This window comes from Contarinia nasturtii, unplaced genomic scaffold (assembly GCF_009176525.2).
Source record: "Contarinia nasturtii isolate CC-2019 unplaced genomic scaffold, AAFC_CNas_1.1 Cnas_scaffold_3116, whole genome shotgun sequence".
NCBI classification, from domain to species: Eukaryota; Metazoa; Arthropoda; class Insecta; order Diptera; family Cecidomyiidae; genus Contarinia; species Contarinia nasturtii.
The window spans coordinates 191,661-210,951 of record NW_022200428.1 but is presented as its reverse complement, the minus strand read 5'-3'; the positions used below and the strand labels follow the sequence as shown (position 1 = coordinate 210,951).

General features: G+C 35.6%; 2 protein-coding genes and 1 pseudogene across 3 annotated transcripts in view; 1 reads left to right on the top strand and 2 right to left on the bottom strand.

Moving 5' to 3' along the window:
- Positions 1–19,291, top strand: part of LOC116349787 (receptor-type tyrosine-protein phosphatase zeta) — a 38,765-nt gene that overhangs the window by 2,479 nt on the left and 16,995 nt on the right. Inside the window, exon 1 of one of the 2 annotated variants that reach the window (XM_031781380.1) lies at positions 4,920–5,267. The exons of the other annotated variant lie outside the window; for it this stretch is intronic. The gene's annotated coding sequence lies outside the window, so the exon portion shown is untranslated. Of the gene's footprint in view, positions 1–4,919; positions 5,268–19,291 lie in introns of those variants that run through there. 2 annotated transcript variants of the gene reach the window in all.
- Positions 1,973–4,580, bottom strand: LOC116349788 (proteoglycan 4-like). The gene is made up of 5 exons (XM_031781383.1): positions 3,607–4,580; positions 3,296–3,475; positions 2,908–3,135; positions 2,643–2,813; positions 1,973–2,319 (listed from the first exon to the last, which is right to left on the bottom strand). Exons 1-5 carry the CDS (start codon positions 4,418–4,420, stop codon positions 2,132–2,134), a joined length of 1,581 nt encoding a protein of 526 aa, XP_031637243.1. The 5' UTR covers positions 4,421–4,580; the 3' UTR covers positions 1,973–2,131.
- Positions 11,284–12,348, bottom strand: LOC116349680 (annotated as a pseudogene).

Here is a 19,291-nt window from a genome sequence, read left to right as displayed (position 1 = left end):
TCCATCTTTTCGATGGATGAACTGTTTTGAGTAAATTCGTGCTTTACAGCCAATTTAATATTCAATTTTGACGGTCAAAGACCTTTCGAAATATTTAATTTTTTCGCTCAAAGAAAATTTGAAAAATATGGAAATCCGAAAATTAATGGATTTTTGTTTAAAAAAAATTAAAAACGACCGTTTTTAATGAAGAGTAAAGCAGTAAGCTTGAAACCACTCGGTTTCTCCAGAACCTTCAATAAAATGGAAAAATCCATATGAAATTAAAGAAAAACATGAAAACCGAAAACCGCCCATCAAAACATTGTCGTCACCTATTAAAAAAGTACCATTACAAATGATCCGTTCGCGTGTCGGAACGATTCTCAGAAGTGCAGTAAAAAAATCTTCCATGAAATAAAGTCATTTCTTACAGCATCTCGTCGAATCGTAAACTGTGGCAATACAAATGAATGTTTATCACCGGAATTCCATCAAAAGAAATGTAAATTTTGTGAAAACTGATAAAGTCATATTTTGTTAGATTTCAACGCCATTAATGCTACTGTGCTAAGTCATTCTATAAACAAAGCAACACCGTGGGAATCGAAAGAAGAGCAACAAATAAAGGTGCAAATGGACGCACCGTTATTATGAATGGTTTCCTCTGGCGATTAAATTATATCGTATTTCAAGTGCAAATGACACTATATAGTTTATGAGTCAACAACGGTAAATGGGAACAAGCATAAAAACAAAAAAAAAAAAACGAATGTAAAAATAACACATGCTTCCCCGTTCTCTGGTGTGACAATGCATTTGCATAACAACAACAATAAAGAAAATTGCCACACATGCACTTGAAAATGCAATGACAGTACTAAAATGCAATGCAATCGAAACAGTCTTGGCTCTCATTATTCAAAGCGGTTGGCGGTCACATAATCGCACTTTTTGTTGTTGTACCGACTTATTAGAAGTTATAGTGTAGAATTCCATTTATAGGAAGTTGTAAGTACCACACACAAAGTCGAATGAATGACGAAATATCGATGATAATCAATTGAAACCCATTCGGTAATTACAGAGGCATGACTCATGACAACCGCCAACACACCACAGAATCAATTAATTAAGTTTTTTTTCTCTGTGGCGCAAAAACACTTACTTATTTTGACGATTGAGACGGCTACTTTGTGTGCATAGAGGCTCCATGTTGATTGGCATTGACAGACATCACGTTTCTCAAGTCAGCAGATCTGAAAGAAAATTTATGTCATTAGTTTTTAATTCATCGGCTAATTGCGGTGTTATTTAATCGATTTCAACATTGTTTAACTTAAGGTGCTTTGAAATCATAGCACACAATAATATGTTGTTTATTTTTTTATTTTAAAATGAAATTAGCACTTTGGCAACATGATTTTTGTTCAGTTAGGTTTGTTGATTTAATTTTGTGAGTTCTTGCTTTTGTTGAAATAATTTTTCGTTAGACGACTCAACACAATTTACGATTCAGTCAGTGCTGAGAATAAAATAAATCGGCCTAAAATAAAAAAAATTTCATTCCGAGCACCGCTGACACCATGTTCCATGACTCGAACAATTCTTACCTGAAAACAACGAATTATTAAATTTTCATCTAAATTACTGTATTTTACTGCTGTCCAAAAACAAAACACCCAACCTTTTAATAATAGAAAAAATTCTCACAAATTTTAATGAGTTTTACATTGTCTTCTTTTGGATTATTCTAAAACTCGATTATTTAGCTACGATCAGTAGTTACTTAATTTTTTTTTGTAATGTCAATTGAAATTGCATTTTTTTATTTAATTAAATTTGATTGTTATCAAAACAATCTTGGTTTACAAAAAAAAAATCGAAAAAATTTAAATTTTCGTTTAAAAAAAGTTGTATAAAAAAATTCAGAATGTTTTCCAAATTGGAATTGAATTTCTCATGTGAATGAGTAATAATGAACGAAAATGAAAAACAAATCAATTTACGGAAATTTTCGAAAGGGTCAATGCGGATTTGATATATAAGCGAAATGTAATAATATTGGTTTTTTCTTAATCAAAAGTTGTTTTTCTTTGATGAACTGTTTTTTGTTCATCGAAAAAAATCTTGGTCAAATCGAATGTGGAGCTTATGTGAGATGGGTTTGTCGACGTTTCGAAATTTTTTTGGTGTCTTTTGCTGTATTCGATTTGGTACGGCGATCAATTCTGTTTTTTTCTGGTCCGGGCTCTTGTTTCACAGCTACCTTGTCTTCGGTGGACTTCTTTTTCTTGCCATCGTCTTGGCTTTTACGTGGAGTCAGAATGGGTAGAGATGCTGAAAAACACACATTTTTTTTACTATTTGAGTATTCAAATTTTGAATGTCAATATGAGTCAAATAAAAATTGACGACAACAACGTTGGTGTCGAAAAATTTTCTCGAAAAATTCCCGACAGGAATCGAAAATGACAAATTATTCAAACAAAAACAGCACAGAAGCTAAGTACAAAAATATTGTTGTGTAGAAAAAAACAAGAATAAACAAGTGGAAATTTCCATAAAACAGCTGATTAGTAATCGCATTGTGTTGTCAATAAAAGACCTTTTCAAGTGATATTGATCGATTCCATTTTGGTATAGATAAGAGATAGACTTACCTCTATCGCTAACGGCACTTGATCGTGTAACCCGCATTTGCTTTGGATTGTCATTCGGCATATCGATCAACGATACATTCTTACGTTTTCCTTTTGGAGCACTTGCTGCTGCCGGTACCGTTGGTTCGGCTTTGATTTTGACATCCTTCGGCATTTTTACTAGAGAATTTTCTATGAGGGACGTATTGAAAGAAAGTTATTAAGACACCAATTTAATAAGTTTTTTTTTCATAAGAGCGTTTTTGTCAGGGAATAAAATAATTACCTTTGAGTTGTTCCAAATTGTCACGATGAAGCGTAACGACCGGACTTTGCAACATTGGCTTTTTTCGCACCACATTCGTATCGGATTTGCAAGTGCCAGAATCGTTTTTGGTCGGAACGGGAGCATCAACCACTTTGGTGTCTGGTTTCGGTTGGACTTTCTTCAAGTCAACTGGTGCAGCATTCTTTGATGCTTCAGCCGGAGCCACTTTCGATGGCATTGCACCACCTGATTGAAGGAATTGATTGTAAAAAGAAATAAAACATTGATTGTATGGAAATAATGAAATTTTACGAAAATCAATTGAAAATTGATGATGAAATTCATCAAACATATGAGTCCAACTCCAATTCGACGAATAAAAATCATAGCTCAATATAAAACTTACCGAGTGTAATCAATTTACCGCCAATATTTGTATCAGATTTCCAAGTTCCAGAATCATTTTTGGTCGTAAGGGGAGCATCAACCACTTTGGTGTCTGGTTTCGGTTGGACTTTTTTCAAACCAATTGGTGCAGCATTCTTTGATGATTCAGGCGGAGCCACTTTCGATGGCATTGCAGCACCTGAAATTTATTGTAAAAACCAAAAACCATTGATTGTATGGGAGTGAAGGTGATAGAATTAGTGAAAGAGAGAGAGCGAAATAGAGAGAAACGAGAATAAATTCCATCCAAAACCATTGCGCAATACTTACCGTGTGTAACCAGTGTTAAACCATCGTCATTTTGCTTGACATGCAACACCTGTTGTGGTGTAAAATCGATGTGTTTCAATGGTGCTCGCTTGGCTGCTTCAATCGGTGTTGGTTTAAAAGAGGTTGATGCTGCATTGGCCCATTTTGAATTTAATGCTTCGACCACCCTTGATTGAATTGTTGACCCCAATGCCTGCTGTGATGATCGGCCAAATTGCGAAATTCCTGTTTGGTTTACAATGTTGGTACTGACCGGCTTGAATGATGCCGTTGGAATCATTGGTTGTGGCATAACGCCACCTGAACGCTGTCCTTGGATTGGACTTTTCATCATTATCGGTGATGGCAATACAGTAGGCTGTGATGATACCGTTAGTTTTGTTTGATCTTGTTTCATGCCGCCGCTTGATTTTTTCAAAATGCTCGTCAACTTGAGTTCCGAAACTGTTGTTCCTTTGGCTTGACCCCCAATTGCCGGCACCAATATGCTAGTCGATCGTCTCGGCACGGTTGCCAAATCCAATGGTGACTTTGATGCAAATTTTGCTGCCAATTCCAGTGATAATTGTTGCGACGGCAATAGTTCGGTGACCAATTTTTGTAAATCACATGCATTCTTCGTGATATTTGCTGCAAGCGATTTTACTTGTTCAAGACGATTTTTGAGTTCGGCATTTTCACGAATCAATTTATAATTTTCAGCCGTCAGGCGGTCATTTTTATCTTTCAACTCTTCGTTCGAAACTCTTAAGCGAAACATTTTTAAGTTTATGTCATCCAATTCCTGTTTTAGCACGTTTTGTGTTGGCTCCATTTCCAATTCTTTATTGCAAAATTTTATCGAAAAAATTTTCAAAGAAAAAACACACACAAAAAAAATATAGTGAAAATATAATGTGGACTTATACTTAGTCGAGAGAAGAAAACGTGTAATTACGTAGAATTTTCTTGCACCACGGTTGACAGTTAGAGGAATAATGCTTCTTTTTAGCGGCAAGCGGTATGAAATTCGTATTGGTGTGTATATGTGAGTGTATGTGAGTCGGTGATGAGTGTTGAACAAGTGGCGGCGAGTGGCGGTTTATATTTTGTCATACAAATTGACAGATGAACATTTCGAACATTGAACTGAGATTCGACGAATGAGACAGAAAGTGTGAGGGAGAGAAAAGTTTGAAAATCGAAAAAAATTACAAAAAAAAATAGGAAAAACAAATTAAAACTACTTGAAAAATATCACTTTCAATTTCTTTGTTTTACAAAAAATTTCTTATTCAATCAATTGGAGCATAGCGGCAATTCGAAGATCGAATTTCGAAGTTCAATAATTTGTTTGTCGCCTGTATTTCACCACCCAAACACACAATATCGATGATATAGCGCAGCGCGTTTGTGTGTGAGTGACACTGTGCAATAAACTAACGACCAAGAAAAGGAGAAAAAGAGAAACAACACCACGAGAACATGAACAAGAAGAATCGAGAGACGAAAACAAGAACGAATGAAATAGAAAAGAATGCAAATCAATGACATTTGCACTGGTTCGATACGGAGTTTTCAGTTGTCATTTATTGAATTCGGTCAATTTTTTTGACCCAAAAATTAATATCACAACTGAATGTGAGTTTTGGATGGAAAAAAAAGTGTCGACTAAATAACAAGTAAGTGTATTGCTCAATTTCTTTATCAATATTTGATTTATGCGAGTTGAACAAGTGATAGTTTGCATGGATAAATTTCAAGGCTTTTAATTCGTAGGCCATTTGTTTGAATGGTAGGAACCATTGTCGTTGTAGCCACCAATTATCATGTTTTGGTTGGAAATTTGTGATTTTCTTTCATTTTTCGTAAATATCTTAATGAGATATTTTCAGCCAGTTGAATCAGCTCAAGCTGCTACCGTCAGGAGTTGAAATGAAGTGATTGTTGTTTGTAAGAATGGAAGTGTTTTTATAACCATCACTTCTGCTTGTTTTCACATTATTTCAGCTCCTGACGATAGCAGCCTGAGCTGATTCATATCTCAAAATAATGTCTGTTTTTTCGACATTTTTACCGTGAATATTGGTGAAACCAATGAGTGACACTTCAATGGTTCCCAAAAAATTCTATACATGAATTCTATAAAATATGACTATATTTCGATTTTTTCATAATAAACAATGACTAAACAAGTTTTCATCAAAACTTTCAAAGCGCATAATGTTTCAAAGATCGTTCGATGTTATCGGAATGATTTTTTCTACGAAACTTCTTCTTTTCCAAACCAAAACTTTCTCACAGAAATTCCATATGTGTCTACATTCCATTGAGTTTACCATCATTCCACAAGAGTGGTGCGGTGCGTACATGCCGCAATCCGCATGTTTTTTAAACCGAAAAATTCCGTGAAGTATCCATCATTTCTCTCTCACCATTTCTTTCACATATACCGTGTGTATTTTCCGTATCAATCGTTTGTTTACCGTCGACATATAACAACAAAAAAAAACAAATTAAAAGTGCTAAACGCAGCCCATCAAAACTGAATGCCTTTTTCCCTTGCCAAAGCTATAAATAAAGGTTTCTTATTTCAAAATTGGTTGTAAATATGAATTTAAGTGATAGCGTGTTGCTCTTGGCCCAAATATTATGATAGTTGAATGCACGCAAACGTGAAATAACCATGAAAAAAGTGAAATTGACGGATTTCGGTCGAACAAATTGTTGAAATTGATAAAAATCAATCAAATGTGCTTGTATTGATTAAAGAAGAAATTTTTTTTGTTGACGAAATAGGTCTCATCGTTTTCATTAGAATAAAAAATGCATGAGAACTGCCTTGACATTTGATTTTTTTAAACAAGTTTCGTAAATTTTAAAGTCAATGGGTTATTGCTACAAAAGAGAGCCGATATTCAAGTCGAATTGTATGACGAATTAAACAAAGAATGGAAAAAGCGAGAAAGAGCAAAAAAAAAAACTTAGACCGGCGACAATTTTATGAAAATTCAGCTGATGATGACGCAAAAAACACGCCGAATGTTGATTATGAAATGTTCAATTAGATTATAAAAAAAGGGAGAAAAAAAATTGTAGCAAACGCAAGAAACAGTGTTTCATGACTCATTCACGTCGAATTATTATCAAATTTTATCAATCGATTTTCTCAATATATTGAGCACAAAATCGATATCATAACCCACATTAGCACAACCGGCCACTGGAACAAGGTAAAGAGAAAAAAAAACTCGACTCCAAATACGGAACAAACAAATCAGTTTATAAAGTGAAATTCTTGTTTCTTAATGTAAAACTAATACAAAACATTAAATATTCATACGACACACTGCGAATGAGTGAGTGAATGAGTTTGTCTATGTGGAACGATATACACAAAAGCGACTCGATGAACGTCACGGCATACCATGCGGTTTATTATCATTCATTAAGCAAACACAAATGTGTCGCTTTTTTGTGTGTTTCTCTCTTCTGTTTTTCTTCTTCGCTTAATTATAACGACGTTATGTATGCGCGCTGTGTGGAATATTCTATTCTCTTCTCGCAACCAGACAAATGATTCACATTAACAATTGAAAAGAAAAACGGTCTCATTCACTCGCTCACAGTTTATATCGTCACTGTATTCGTACGAACACACAGCACCACAGCATACTTTGCTACATATAGCGTTGTGTAGAGTGTGGTTGTGACTTTTGATCGAATAAACAAATTGGCATTGCATGAACGAACGAAAGAGATCACAATGTTGCTGTCGATTTCTCGTGTTTTGAGTCAAGTCTACTTTTTTCAAACAAAATGCGATGCATGATGCATACTAAAACAGACCACATTCAACTCAACATTTTTTTTCTGCGCTAAATTTATATCGATTTCAACATCTCCATTGGCAAAACAACATCAATTTTATAAAGAAATAAAATGTCTTACATACGTAAGATGAACTTTTCCGCACTGTGATCCACAAAATTCATTTATAACTTATCTTTTACTTGAATTTGAACTCACGAAAAACTGAATCTGACATTAGTTTTGCGATACACATAATTTTTGACACACTTTTTATATAAAAATTACTTAAAATGGGAATTTTGGAATGGAATCAATCCTTGCATGACGACGTGAAACTTGACACAGGGTATTTTTTCACAAAAAGCCAACATTCTGAAAGTTTGAAAATATTTCAATACAATTTAGGGGTACCTTCCGAACAAAATTTTGGATTTTTCACCCAAAAACGAAAATTTTGTTCGGAAGGTACCCCTAATATGTATTGAAATTTCTTCAAACTCTCGGAATATTATTTTTGTGTGATAAAAATAACCTGCGCAAAGTTTCAGGTCATTACGATATCATACAGGCATGGCTTCCATACAAAATCCAATTTTTTTGAAATATTTGTATGAAAGGTGTGTCGAAATATATTTGTATCGCAAAACTAATGTCATATTCGGTTTTCTCGTACCCAAAAACCCCCCAATACATATTTTTGGATGTTTAAGAATACATTAAATATCACTTTTGGGGGGAAAATTGAATTTTTCCCATGGATGGCCATGGGCATCACACCAGACATGACACGTTACTCTATCAACCAAAGTCGCTCAAAATTTAATGGTTTCTATTCCTCGGCACCCCCAATCATCCTGTGAAGTCAGATTTTGAATTACTTTTCTGGTTTGAAAGTTATCGTGTTAACAAATTTTTGCGTACAGCGTACAGCGTACAGGGTACCACGCACATACATTCGGACATCGAAAAAACGCTAGATTCGTGTTCCCTGGGTCCTAAAACACCCAGAAAACATGTTTTTTGAGGGTGTTAATTTTTCGACCGATTCCAATACTTTACCTTACACACAAGGTGTGTGCGGAAAAGTAAAATTTTTTAACACCGTTTTTATCGTTGATATTTGCATGGTATTTTGCTGCTTATGACTGCTGTTTAGCGATTTCTTTATACACATTTTTTGTTCGAACGAATTTTGTTGGTTTTATTCTTTTTTTATACTCAAAAGAATTTTTTGTGTGTTTTTATCATATTCAGTCGATTTTTAAGCAATTTTTCGTCATTTTCGACGATTCCAGTGAGTTTCTCACATATTTTTTCTCGCTGTTTCCTTTAAATTGTCGATTTGTTGTGTTTACTACACAAAAGATGTTAATTTGGTGTTTTCAATCACTTTTTTCTGTTTTTAGGAAGATTTTTCTCACATTTTACTAAAATCTTGAATTCCAAGATCTATTTTGCGTTAATTTGACCGGATCGCCGATTTTCGCATCGAATGATCTATTTGGCCACCTGTATTTACCTCGATTAACATGTCAAAACCCTTTCAATATTTTACAAATCGTTTCTAACACATGTGGTTGTCCTTTGTGTCATTCCCCTATGTTCTCATGTGATTTCCAGCATGTGTCTATCCAAACCCTATTGACATCCATAAATAACCATCATCTAAATGCAAAATAGTGTTTAAATAATAAATTGCTAGAAAATTATTGGTTTGCATGTTGTGTGCACGATTGTGACATTAAAATAGACATCGCGCGGTGTCAAAGCGTGTTTTATTTGAGCCGAAGAGCTCGTGCGGATATCCACTATTAGTTGATTTATTGATTTATGGTGATGACGACGGTGCGATTAGGTCATTCGCTTGTATTGAGTGCAATTAAATGTGCTCATCAGATATTATGGAATCGTCATAAAATAAATGGAATTTACAGTTTAAACAATGCCAAATATACACATAGCGAACACTCATCTTATCAGCTTTGAATACAGCGAAACATTCGAATAGAAGAGTGAAGAGATAAGCATTCGGAATAACGGCATTTTATCAACTTTTGTAGCGCGCGATGACGACTCAGCATTTCCGACTTGATTACATGTCTCGTTTATGCATATATCAAGTAATATCGAACAAAACATCGAGGCCAGTGTCGATCCGGTTGGTATTTTCTCATTTCTCGATTGAATTCTTTTTCGAGTTTCATCGGCCAATCAAGTTTCAAACAAAATGTACTCATTAAAATAGCGCCGCGGAATTGTATAACAATATTTTATAGCACACGCACCTTCAAAACTGGCTGACCCTCCACCAAAACATGACATAATTCCACTAATCATTTTTAATGACTGTTGATTTCTAACTTTTTCATTCTCCATCCCTCTTCCATTTCTGTAAAAAAAAAAATTTTTTCTATGCTGAAAACCAAAATCAGCAAAGTTTCTCTTTCATTTTGCGATATTTTTGCCGAAAAAAAAGAACGATGATTTACGGCACAGCGAAAAAACCAGTTTTTCTTTGTCTAAAATTTGTTTTGATGACGTTAATTTGCGTACGTATGTTGAATTACCATATTTAAAAATGCATGAAAAATGCTTAGCGCATCGTTAATACAATTAACAAATTGTATACGCTGATTCGTGTTGAGCATTTAGCATAATCGTGCATTGTTTATGAAACACACACATTTCTCATGATGTTTTTTCCCCGCTGCTCAGTGTAAATGTCGAAGAAAGTACAAAATGCCGTGTTTAGTTGATTAGGCAGATGTCTAGCGCGCCATTGTTTAACGCGCGTGTGATTATCATCATTTTCTGGGTAAATCTCTCACTAGACGTGATATACCGACTGCTATGTATATCATCAAAAACACATTTTTTTTGTAGACACAAACATGTCACACCAAACAACAAATTAACGAAAGTTTGCAAACAAATGGACAACCAACGAATACACTGTATGATTTCACTTTTTTCATTCTTTCGCGAATGAACACAATCAAAACAATCTTTACGGTAAACGATTATATACATCGATTATTACCTTTAATTTGATAATTACCTAATGATGACTATGATGAGGAGAATATCAATCATTTTTTTCACTTTTATGAACAGAAGAGAGAGAGAGAGAGATAGAGAGAGAGAGAGATAAATAAAAAGCGAAACCTTTTTCTTTAAATACAATCATTTTTAATGAAGTATATTTGATTTTGATGAAAATTGAGCATTTTCGTTTTCTAAAAGTAATATACCAATTTGATGAATCAGTCGAATCAGAGTTTTTCAGTTGATGTTGGGTTTTTCTATTAAAAAAACAAAATGAGTGGCAAAATACGTACTATTACACATCGAAAATACTTACTTTTCATGTGAAAATACTACATTTCATGAAGGAGAAAAAGAATGGAGCCGGATGATGAATTTCAAAAAAATACAACAATATATTCCTTCAAGAATGCAAAAAAGTGAAAAACAAACATGTTTTTTAATTTATTTTTATTATTAAAAAAACTTAAACTCTAGAAATTTACAAGTTAAATTCAAATTTATAGTAAAAAGTAAAGAAACGTTTCTTTACCTTAAGGTTCTTTTTTTAAAAAAATGTTAAAATTACACAAATTTCATGACTTTAATGATTAATTTTAAGTACATAATGACAAAACATTGACTAAATTTAAGTTAAGCTGAAAATCTCTGACAATTTTTTAAAATTTCTTTCTCATTAGAAAATTTCTTCCTTGGTCAGGCAACAAAATTCCTCAAAAGAACAATTCGTACGGTAAAATATTTCCCGGTTTGATCCTCATCAGCATGAGCGATCGAAGTTGTTGTTTGATCCAATCGCTAAAATAGGCAACATTAACATACAATCCAGGTAGCATTTCCCTATCTCGCTTTATCCCGGCAACGATGCCTGTTTGTACGTATCTTGTCTCCTTTGTACGTATCTTGTGTACTACCGCCTGCACAAATCAAGCTATCATGCAAATCATAAAAGGGTCCAAACTGTGTTTCTCTTAAGATTGCCTCGCAATTTCCTTGGTCCACAATAGAAAGTGCAATTTTTTTTGGTGTTGCTTGATATTTTCCATTTGGATTGATCGGATTTTTGCCCCAACCACCTGATGTACAGATCGTATCTTCATTGGTTTGAATGTTTTGCGGTGGTCAAACGGTATTCACGGCATCGGCCATTTTCAGTGGTTTATCCACTACGATCAATGCAATATCATTAATCAGCGAATCGGCGATCAAATCTTCGTGAATGATGACATTCGTTACGTTTCGTTCTTGACAAGCGTTCAGGATCGCATACATTTATGCGATACATTGAATGATGCATGCATCATTTCATGCGCATCAAATAACGCTAACGCTGTCGTTGTACGTGCGTATCTAGTAGCACACGACAGTCTTGCTTTATTGAACATTCACATCATTACGTGTATCATATAAGCACGTCGTGCGCTGTCAGGTCCGTACTCATAGCGACATCGTTAGCGTTGTGCTTGCGTTATTTGATTCGCATCAAACGATGCATGCATCATTCAATGTATCGCATAAATGTATGCGATCCTGAACGCTTGGTTCTTGACGTGTCGCTTTCAAAGTGTCATGTTCACCGGCACGAATCACCAATTGTTCGGGTGAAAATTTCAGCAGCAAATGACCCGCCGTTAAAATCACCGACTCATGAATCAATGAACCACCAGCAAGATATTCTAGTTTACCCATTGACGATCGAGAAAATATTGCAACCATCCACGGGAATTCATTCGGTTGCATTTCGTCACCGCTGATTATTTCACTCAATGTGAGTTTTCCATAACCACATTTTTGAATAGTCACAAATTTACTATCGCTTTCTTCGTTGTCTTTGGTTTCTCGTTGATGCAACTCTTTTATCGCTTCATCCGCACAACATGGCACCTCCAGGTTACCACACTCCATTACTTCTGGCGATGAAGTTAGGGGTGATAGTCGCCAATCAAATAATTGAGTACCATTGTTCACCACTTTATTATTAATGCACAATGAATAGGTAATGCAAATAACATTATCACAATTTGTTATGTAGGTCGGTTCGTTTGTGGCATAGTTGGGAATATTGAAAATGTCCGATATTTTTTCGTTACCAACACTGCTCTCTTTTGACTCATCTGATTTTGACAACAACGTACGGAGCACTTGCTTGGTTTTTGCGGGGTATGCGTGCACAAAGCAACACAGTTCGATTTTTTCTTTACTTTTTAATGTTTTTTCGATTTTAAATAAAAAAATTTAAACTTTTTTTTTAATTGAATATTTTTGATATTCTAGTGAAATTTTTGGACGTAGTTCTTCACTTTAAAAATGTTCTTCGATTTGTTCTCTTTGGACTTTCAAATATAAGTGTTTATACATGGACCTGCACTGTCTTTTAAAGATGAAAATGTGCTAATTATTCATCACTTGTTCTAATGACCGTTCTCTTGTTTGTTCGGTTCATTTGGTTTCGATTGATAGTACTTAATTGCCATTTCTTGTCTTTCGAACTTTCTTCCACGCATTTCGCTTCTAAACAAAACAAAGTCCAAATTTCATATAATTAGGTCTAATTAAGGTGCTTTTTCTGAGAAATTTGCATGTGGTTAACCACCACAACGGTAATTGCCATTTATTGGCACCAAATTGTACTAGCACTGTACTTTGGACCTATTTTATGTGTAGCAGGTAGAAACTAGAAAAGATAAAAAAGTGCCATTAGGTAAAAAGAGAATAGAAAACTAAGTCCATTTCTCCGAATCGTTGATTGGATTACTATTTACTTAACCGATTGAATTTATGAGTTTATTTTCTGCAAAAAGTTTACACCAAAATGTTTGCTGAAGCGTCGAAAAAATAGATACTATCGAATGTTTTCAAACATTAGTCGACTCAAAAGAGTTGCATCAATGTTTTATTCCACATTTCCATTCGAAATCGTTGATCTTATGCCATTGAAATATCCGCCCAATAAAACAAACAAACAAACACATTGGCCCGTTAAAATAAAACTTTGTCGAAACAATGAAGAAAATTTGAAATGAGAGAAACAATTTGACCTGTTTCGGATGGTGTGGCGGAAGTGTAAACGATTTTCAATTTAAACGTAAGTGGTCGATTGGTCTACGGTCGGAGTTTTGCGCGAAAAGTCGCTTCTGTGTCATTACATGCACGCAATTAGATCGACGTTTGGGAGACTTAAAAAAACTCGGTTCGACATTTACGACTAATCGTCGCAGAGGCGGTTTAAATGTCGCGTGAGCACAGAAAAAAATAGAAAGAGAGACCATAAAAAAGCTAACAACATAAATAACACCATTTTAGCTGTTGTTGTCGCTCAAAATACGGTAAACGAAGAGTTGAACAAAACGACGTCAAAACAAGAGTGCAACAATAGCGTTTGAGTAAAACCCATAGAGAAAATGTGGAGAAAGTACACGCGCCAAAAACTTTGCTTTATACCATTGTTCTTCCCTCTCGTTCGTTGGCAAAACATGCAATTACCTACCACACTTGTATTAATGCGATTGTGTGTCATATTTATTGTCTTTCATATATGCTACAAATATGGATCTAGCTCTATTTTTAGCAAATTTCATTTAAACCAAAACATAATGGACGCATCGATCCAAATCGGTGCACGCTTTCGATTGTCAACATCGAACGGTGCTTCATTGCTCACACAGACACACTCACTTGCGATAATGATAATGCGGAATGTTTGTCTTTCACATATAAATCGGTGACATTTGGAGCGTACACAAAAGTCGCGACTTTTATGATTGAAACAAATAACATAAAGTATCATAATTCCGTTGCCCATCGAATCGCATTTGATGCGCGCATTGAAATTTGAGGTCAGACCCATCGATCGTTTCTATATGAATTTCATTTTCAGCATATTTTTCTCAGCACACACCGACAATCCATTGAAATTCTTTTGTTTATACATTTCGTGTACGGAATGTGCGTGTTTTCTTGTATGCCAAAAAAGTAATGTTATTATTCAAAAAAAAAAAAAATTCGCATAGCTTTGTCCGGCTCACTAAAAAGGTCAATATTCACAATGGCTCACGCAAACACACCGTGTATACACCGGAGAAATCGGATTTTTGGGTAAACAAATCGATGGAAACTCATTAAAACGAAGACTTTTATAGGCGCTTAAGAATTGTGCGGGACAAAAAAAAAAACTGGCGATTTAATTTTAAAGAGTTTTTTGTCGAATAGGCGGGGTTTTGCGTCAGGAAAATACTTAATATGAGCGTAGAAGAGATGGATTGCATTTAAAATTCGAGATTTTGCAAAAAAAAAACATTTAATGATGATGGATTGGTTGGTGTTTCTGAGAAAGACATTGAGGTTCGGTGCTAATACAATCAAATTCGCCTCAGCCGAAATAATCGGTAGAGTCAGTTCAGAAAATGAATAATCGAGATTGAGTTGGTAAACAAAACACTCGAATTTCGCTCATGACCCACTCGTATTTTGATCAACGGCCTAAATTACATTCAATGCTTCTGTTCAAAAACGTTACATTAATAGCAGATTTCCATTGAAACGCAAATCGTTATTGTCGAACGTCAATTTACTTTGGAATGTAAGTCATTCAAATCAAATCATAATTTATGAAGTGGTTCATACAAATGGCGCATCGTTTTTCAATATTTGCGCAATTTGTTTTGTCTGAGCTAGTTGAGGTCTTGTTGTTGATTTTGTCTCTCGTTCGTTTAAATGGCATAATAATCAAATCTATCGTAATAATAATCATTTTGAAAATCAAGCGTCGTATAATGAAAATATGATTTGTGAGACTCTAATAAGACAAAATAAGAATGGGACTGAATGTGAGTGAGACACATACACACGCAACCAGATAATATTCGAATTGCAAACAAATCCATTCGAAAACAATGCCATAATTTGTGTGCCGTTGTTACATTGTGTATATATGTACCGTTTTATTTGGTTTTAAGCGGCAAATTTTCAAATGATCACACATTATTTTAACTGTATACACATTGAGCGAGCACATAGATCCATCAAAATGCCATATTAATTTTATAACACCAATATACATGAGCCACTACATTATTCAGTTAAGTAATTTGAATTGAAACTAAGAAGAAGAAGAAAACATTAACTTTCCATAGAGAATTCAATGACTTCGAGAGATGATGAAGATTGAGTTCTGTGTTTCATCTCGGCGCACGATGCCAACTCAGTCGTATCGATGAACCACACACACACACAGCCGAAGTTTATGCTCGATGGCGTACCAATAATAATTACACCGCTTCGTGCCTTGCAAATTAAAAAGCGTTGAATTGTAGACTCGTTTTTTTTCTCTGCCAATTCATTTTTTCTGTCGAAGCATTGAGCCTAGCATTGAGATGTAATGGGGAACTATGAAGATGTTGTGGCCGGTGTGATGATGAAGCACGTTCAAAGAAAGCGAAAAAAAATCATTTCAATTTTCTTGTGCACAAGAACGTCCAACCGTACGCGCTCACGTCGAGGTTGAATGAGACTTATTACGTGATCGTGGTTGGCAGGGGGTTTCATGATTCAATTCGACGGCAATTTGAATTTTTAAATAGAAATTGAGTTATTTCCGCAGAATATAAATTCCCTTTTGAAATCAGAAAAAATCGTGCTTTTGCCCTAGCGCTTGCCACTGCAATGGGTTTGAGTTGAAGAAGCCGATTCGTAGAAACAGAGTCGGTTAAATAGAAAACAATTCCGAGGAAATTATGTGTTATTCATGAAAAAGAAGGCGATTTTTTTACTTTTCACGAAGTTTTAACGGTTTTTATCGAGATCGGCAGAGATTGAATTCAAAAGACACTTAGCGCAAAATACGACTGTTTTTATATTGATCATTTCGATATGATACATGGCTCGCTATTTTTGAACATTTTTACAAGTATCTGTAGCTAAAGTGCATCACAAATTTATATTATCGCAAAACCAGCATCAGATTCGAGTTTATCATGATAATGTGTAGGAGGTTACACAGTGTTTTGATTAAAAATGGACTACTTTCAAACGACACCAAAATAAATATATCACAAAAACTACTAACTACCATCCGGAGTACCGAACAAATAAAAAAAAATGTTGTGGTGGATCAATCTGCAAAGCCTTTTAACCCAGCGTCTAAAAAATTCGTACATCTTCTGCTCTACTGACCAGTGTGTTTCATCTCAACAACATTTCACATTCATTATCACTAAAAAACTTGTTTGTATTTCTTTGACAAACAGACAAGGTCAGGTCCATCGAAACGAGTCAGTCCCAGCCGAAATGGAGAACTCACAAAGAAAAGGGCAGCGAGTCACGCACCATGACCAGAATACCAAGCGCCCAAAACCATCCACACAGAAACCATCCGCAATGCAACTAACGGGCGTAAACAATGACTGCCTTGAAAGCATATTCCTGTACTTAGGCATCATAGACCTTTTGAACATCGCACATACGAACAAGCAATTGAATGCAGCAGCGGTATTGGCATTTGAGCGTAAATTTGTTGGAAGACATTCAAAAGTGCTCGTTGATTCACAATTTTCCAAAATTGAATTGAACGGAAATTTAGCTCAACGAATCGCATATGCATGCAATAATCCATATCAACTATTACGAAGCTTTGGCAACGTCATCTCAAACCTGGTCGTGAACACAGGAGAGCTGGTTCCGTATGCAAATCAGCACTGCTCTGAATCAGTGACTGAAATTGCAATTGCCAAAATGTCCAAAAGCGATTTCACTGGTATGCGGAATGCATTTACCAACGCTGAAGTCGTTTGCATCACATCTAGCTTTTTGCAAGGGAAATCGATGCGATTGAATGACCGCTTTCCGAAGATGCGCTTCTTGAAGCTTATTCAAGTCGAAGCTTCGCCCAAGTGTATCGGACCGATACCAACTCAACCGTCAATCAAATCAACCACCAATATATTAAAGTTGAATCCACAGTTGCGCCAGCTACACAACCGAATTCCTTCGGTCACTCGAACATCTGGAAATTTGCTGTTGTGAAAAGGATTTCACTGATTTTGGCGACAACGTGGCTAATTTTGCGGGTCTCAAAGTGCTGCCCATCAAGATTAGTGCTGCCCACACTTTGCCCATCAAGATTCCAATCGTGTCTAGTTGCTTGCGAGAATTGTCCATGGAATTTCGCGATGAAACGGCAAAAATCGCAGACTTCCTTAACCAGCACGCATCCATTTTCAAATTCGATTTGATCGGCTGGTTTTTCGATGGGCCAGATGAAGAAACGGTGACAGGAATTATTGAAGCTCTTCCATCGCTTCAAGAAATGAACTTTCGTCATGAGCTGTCGTTTGATGGTGCGATGGCTTTTATGGACAATTGTATGCTGCGAGAGCTATGCTTCAAAATGGATAACATTGACGATGTTGACCTTTTGAAGGCAAGCGCGGGCGTTGGATGGAAAATATCCAGCGAAAAACCGGATGGACCGTTTTGCTCCAGCGTTACAGCTGGAAAATTGATGTCAGAGAAGAGAAACTACTGAAAATTCATATTACCATTCCTTTATTCCATATTTTTTTACACTATTTCAACCAAAATCCTGTCATTCTCGGTATTAATATGAATTAAATTCAACACACAACATTAAAACATCAAATGAATTGATGCTCAATGTTAATTAAATGAAACTGAATGAAATTGAAATCACTTGAAAATTTGAAATATTTGTGATTTATTATTTGGAGTTGCATTTCAAGGAAATCAAATTAAATAAAGGTTATAACCGTATAGTATAGTAGTACTTACATAAGTTAAATACTTACTTCAATTAAATAAGGGTTAAGGTGTTGCACATAACCTCATTCTGTAACTGTCATACAAATACACCAGTTAGAATAAATAATCTAAAATCAAATTATAAATTCGCTCCTTACCAGTGACCGGTTCGCGCATATTTCTATGCCTGATAGCTATGCTAAGCATAGCGGAGACGTAAGCCGCAACGCACCCGTCGCCATTCGATTCGAGCTATATTGTATGCGCACGGTCGTCTGCATAAACGAACATGTGTATTGTTCATATAGAGTGAACGGCGATGCGTCGGTTGCGTTTGCGGCTATGCTTGGCATATCTATGCTACCTAGCGTATTTAGGCAAGCATAGAAATATGCGCGAACCGGTCACTGCTCCTTACTTGGATTTCTTGGATTTGGACGATGAGCATACTAGGTCTACGTTCCAGTAATATTCATAGTTTCTCGTTGCTCAGGTTTATTAACCTATTGCAAGACGCCCGTTAAGTTAAGATGCCACTCGGCTACAGGGGCTCTGATGTGATTTCTTTGCTTAATGTTCAATTGACCAAAGACCTTCTTCCACCAATAGTGTGAATTCTTAAAACTCAAACGAGCAAAGACTTTCTACCGACAATGGCGTGAATTCCTAGAACCCAACTGAGCATTTGGCCCAAAAAACCCAAGCAAAATTGAATATTTTCTCCCGCTTCAGAAAGTGAAGAGCTAAAAAAGGTCTTCACTTTTTTCGCGAAAATCCCTAGCAAATCGAAGGAATATTTTCCTCAAAAAAAGAAAATTTGTAAAGGTGTAATTCCCAAATCTGTCCTCCAGGGGGGTTAATCCAACCCCTGGTTAGAAGCTGGTTAGAAGTCAAAAATTAGAATTTGGTAGTTATTGAATTAGTTCAAAATCTTTCCATATAACCTAGGGGGTTCCGACTTATACGAATGTTGTATATGTGAGCGAATGTTTCATACATATTTTGCGAATGGAAGCAAATGATCACGCATCTCGCAAACAGTATGCGGCATTCGCGAATGGTTTCGAATGAAATATACGAATTTTCATAGATG

Bases quoted from the DNA above. Each gene is read 5' to 3' on its own strand.
- LOC116349788 (XM_031781383.1), bottom strand. From the start codon at position 4,420: ATGGAGCCAACACAAAACGTGCTAAAACAGGAATTGGATGACATAAAC. The intron at 3,476-3,606 runs GTAAGTATTGCG...AATAAATTTCAG, and splicing joins TTTAACACTGGTTACACACG to GTGCTGCAATGCCATCGAAA. The intron at 2,320-2,642 runs GTAAGTCTATCT...TGTGTTTTTCAG, and splicing joins AAGTGCCGTTAGCGATAGAG to CATCTCTACCCATTCTGACT.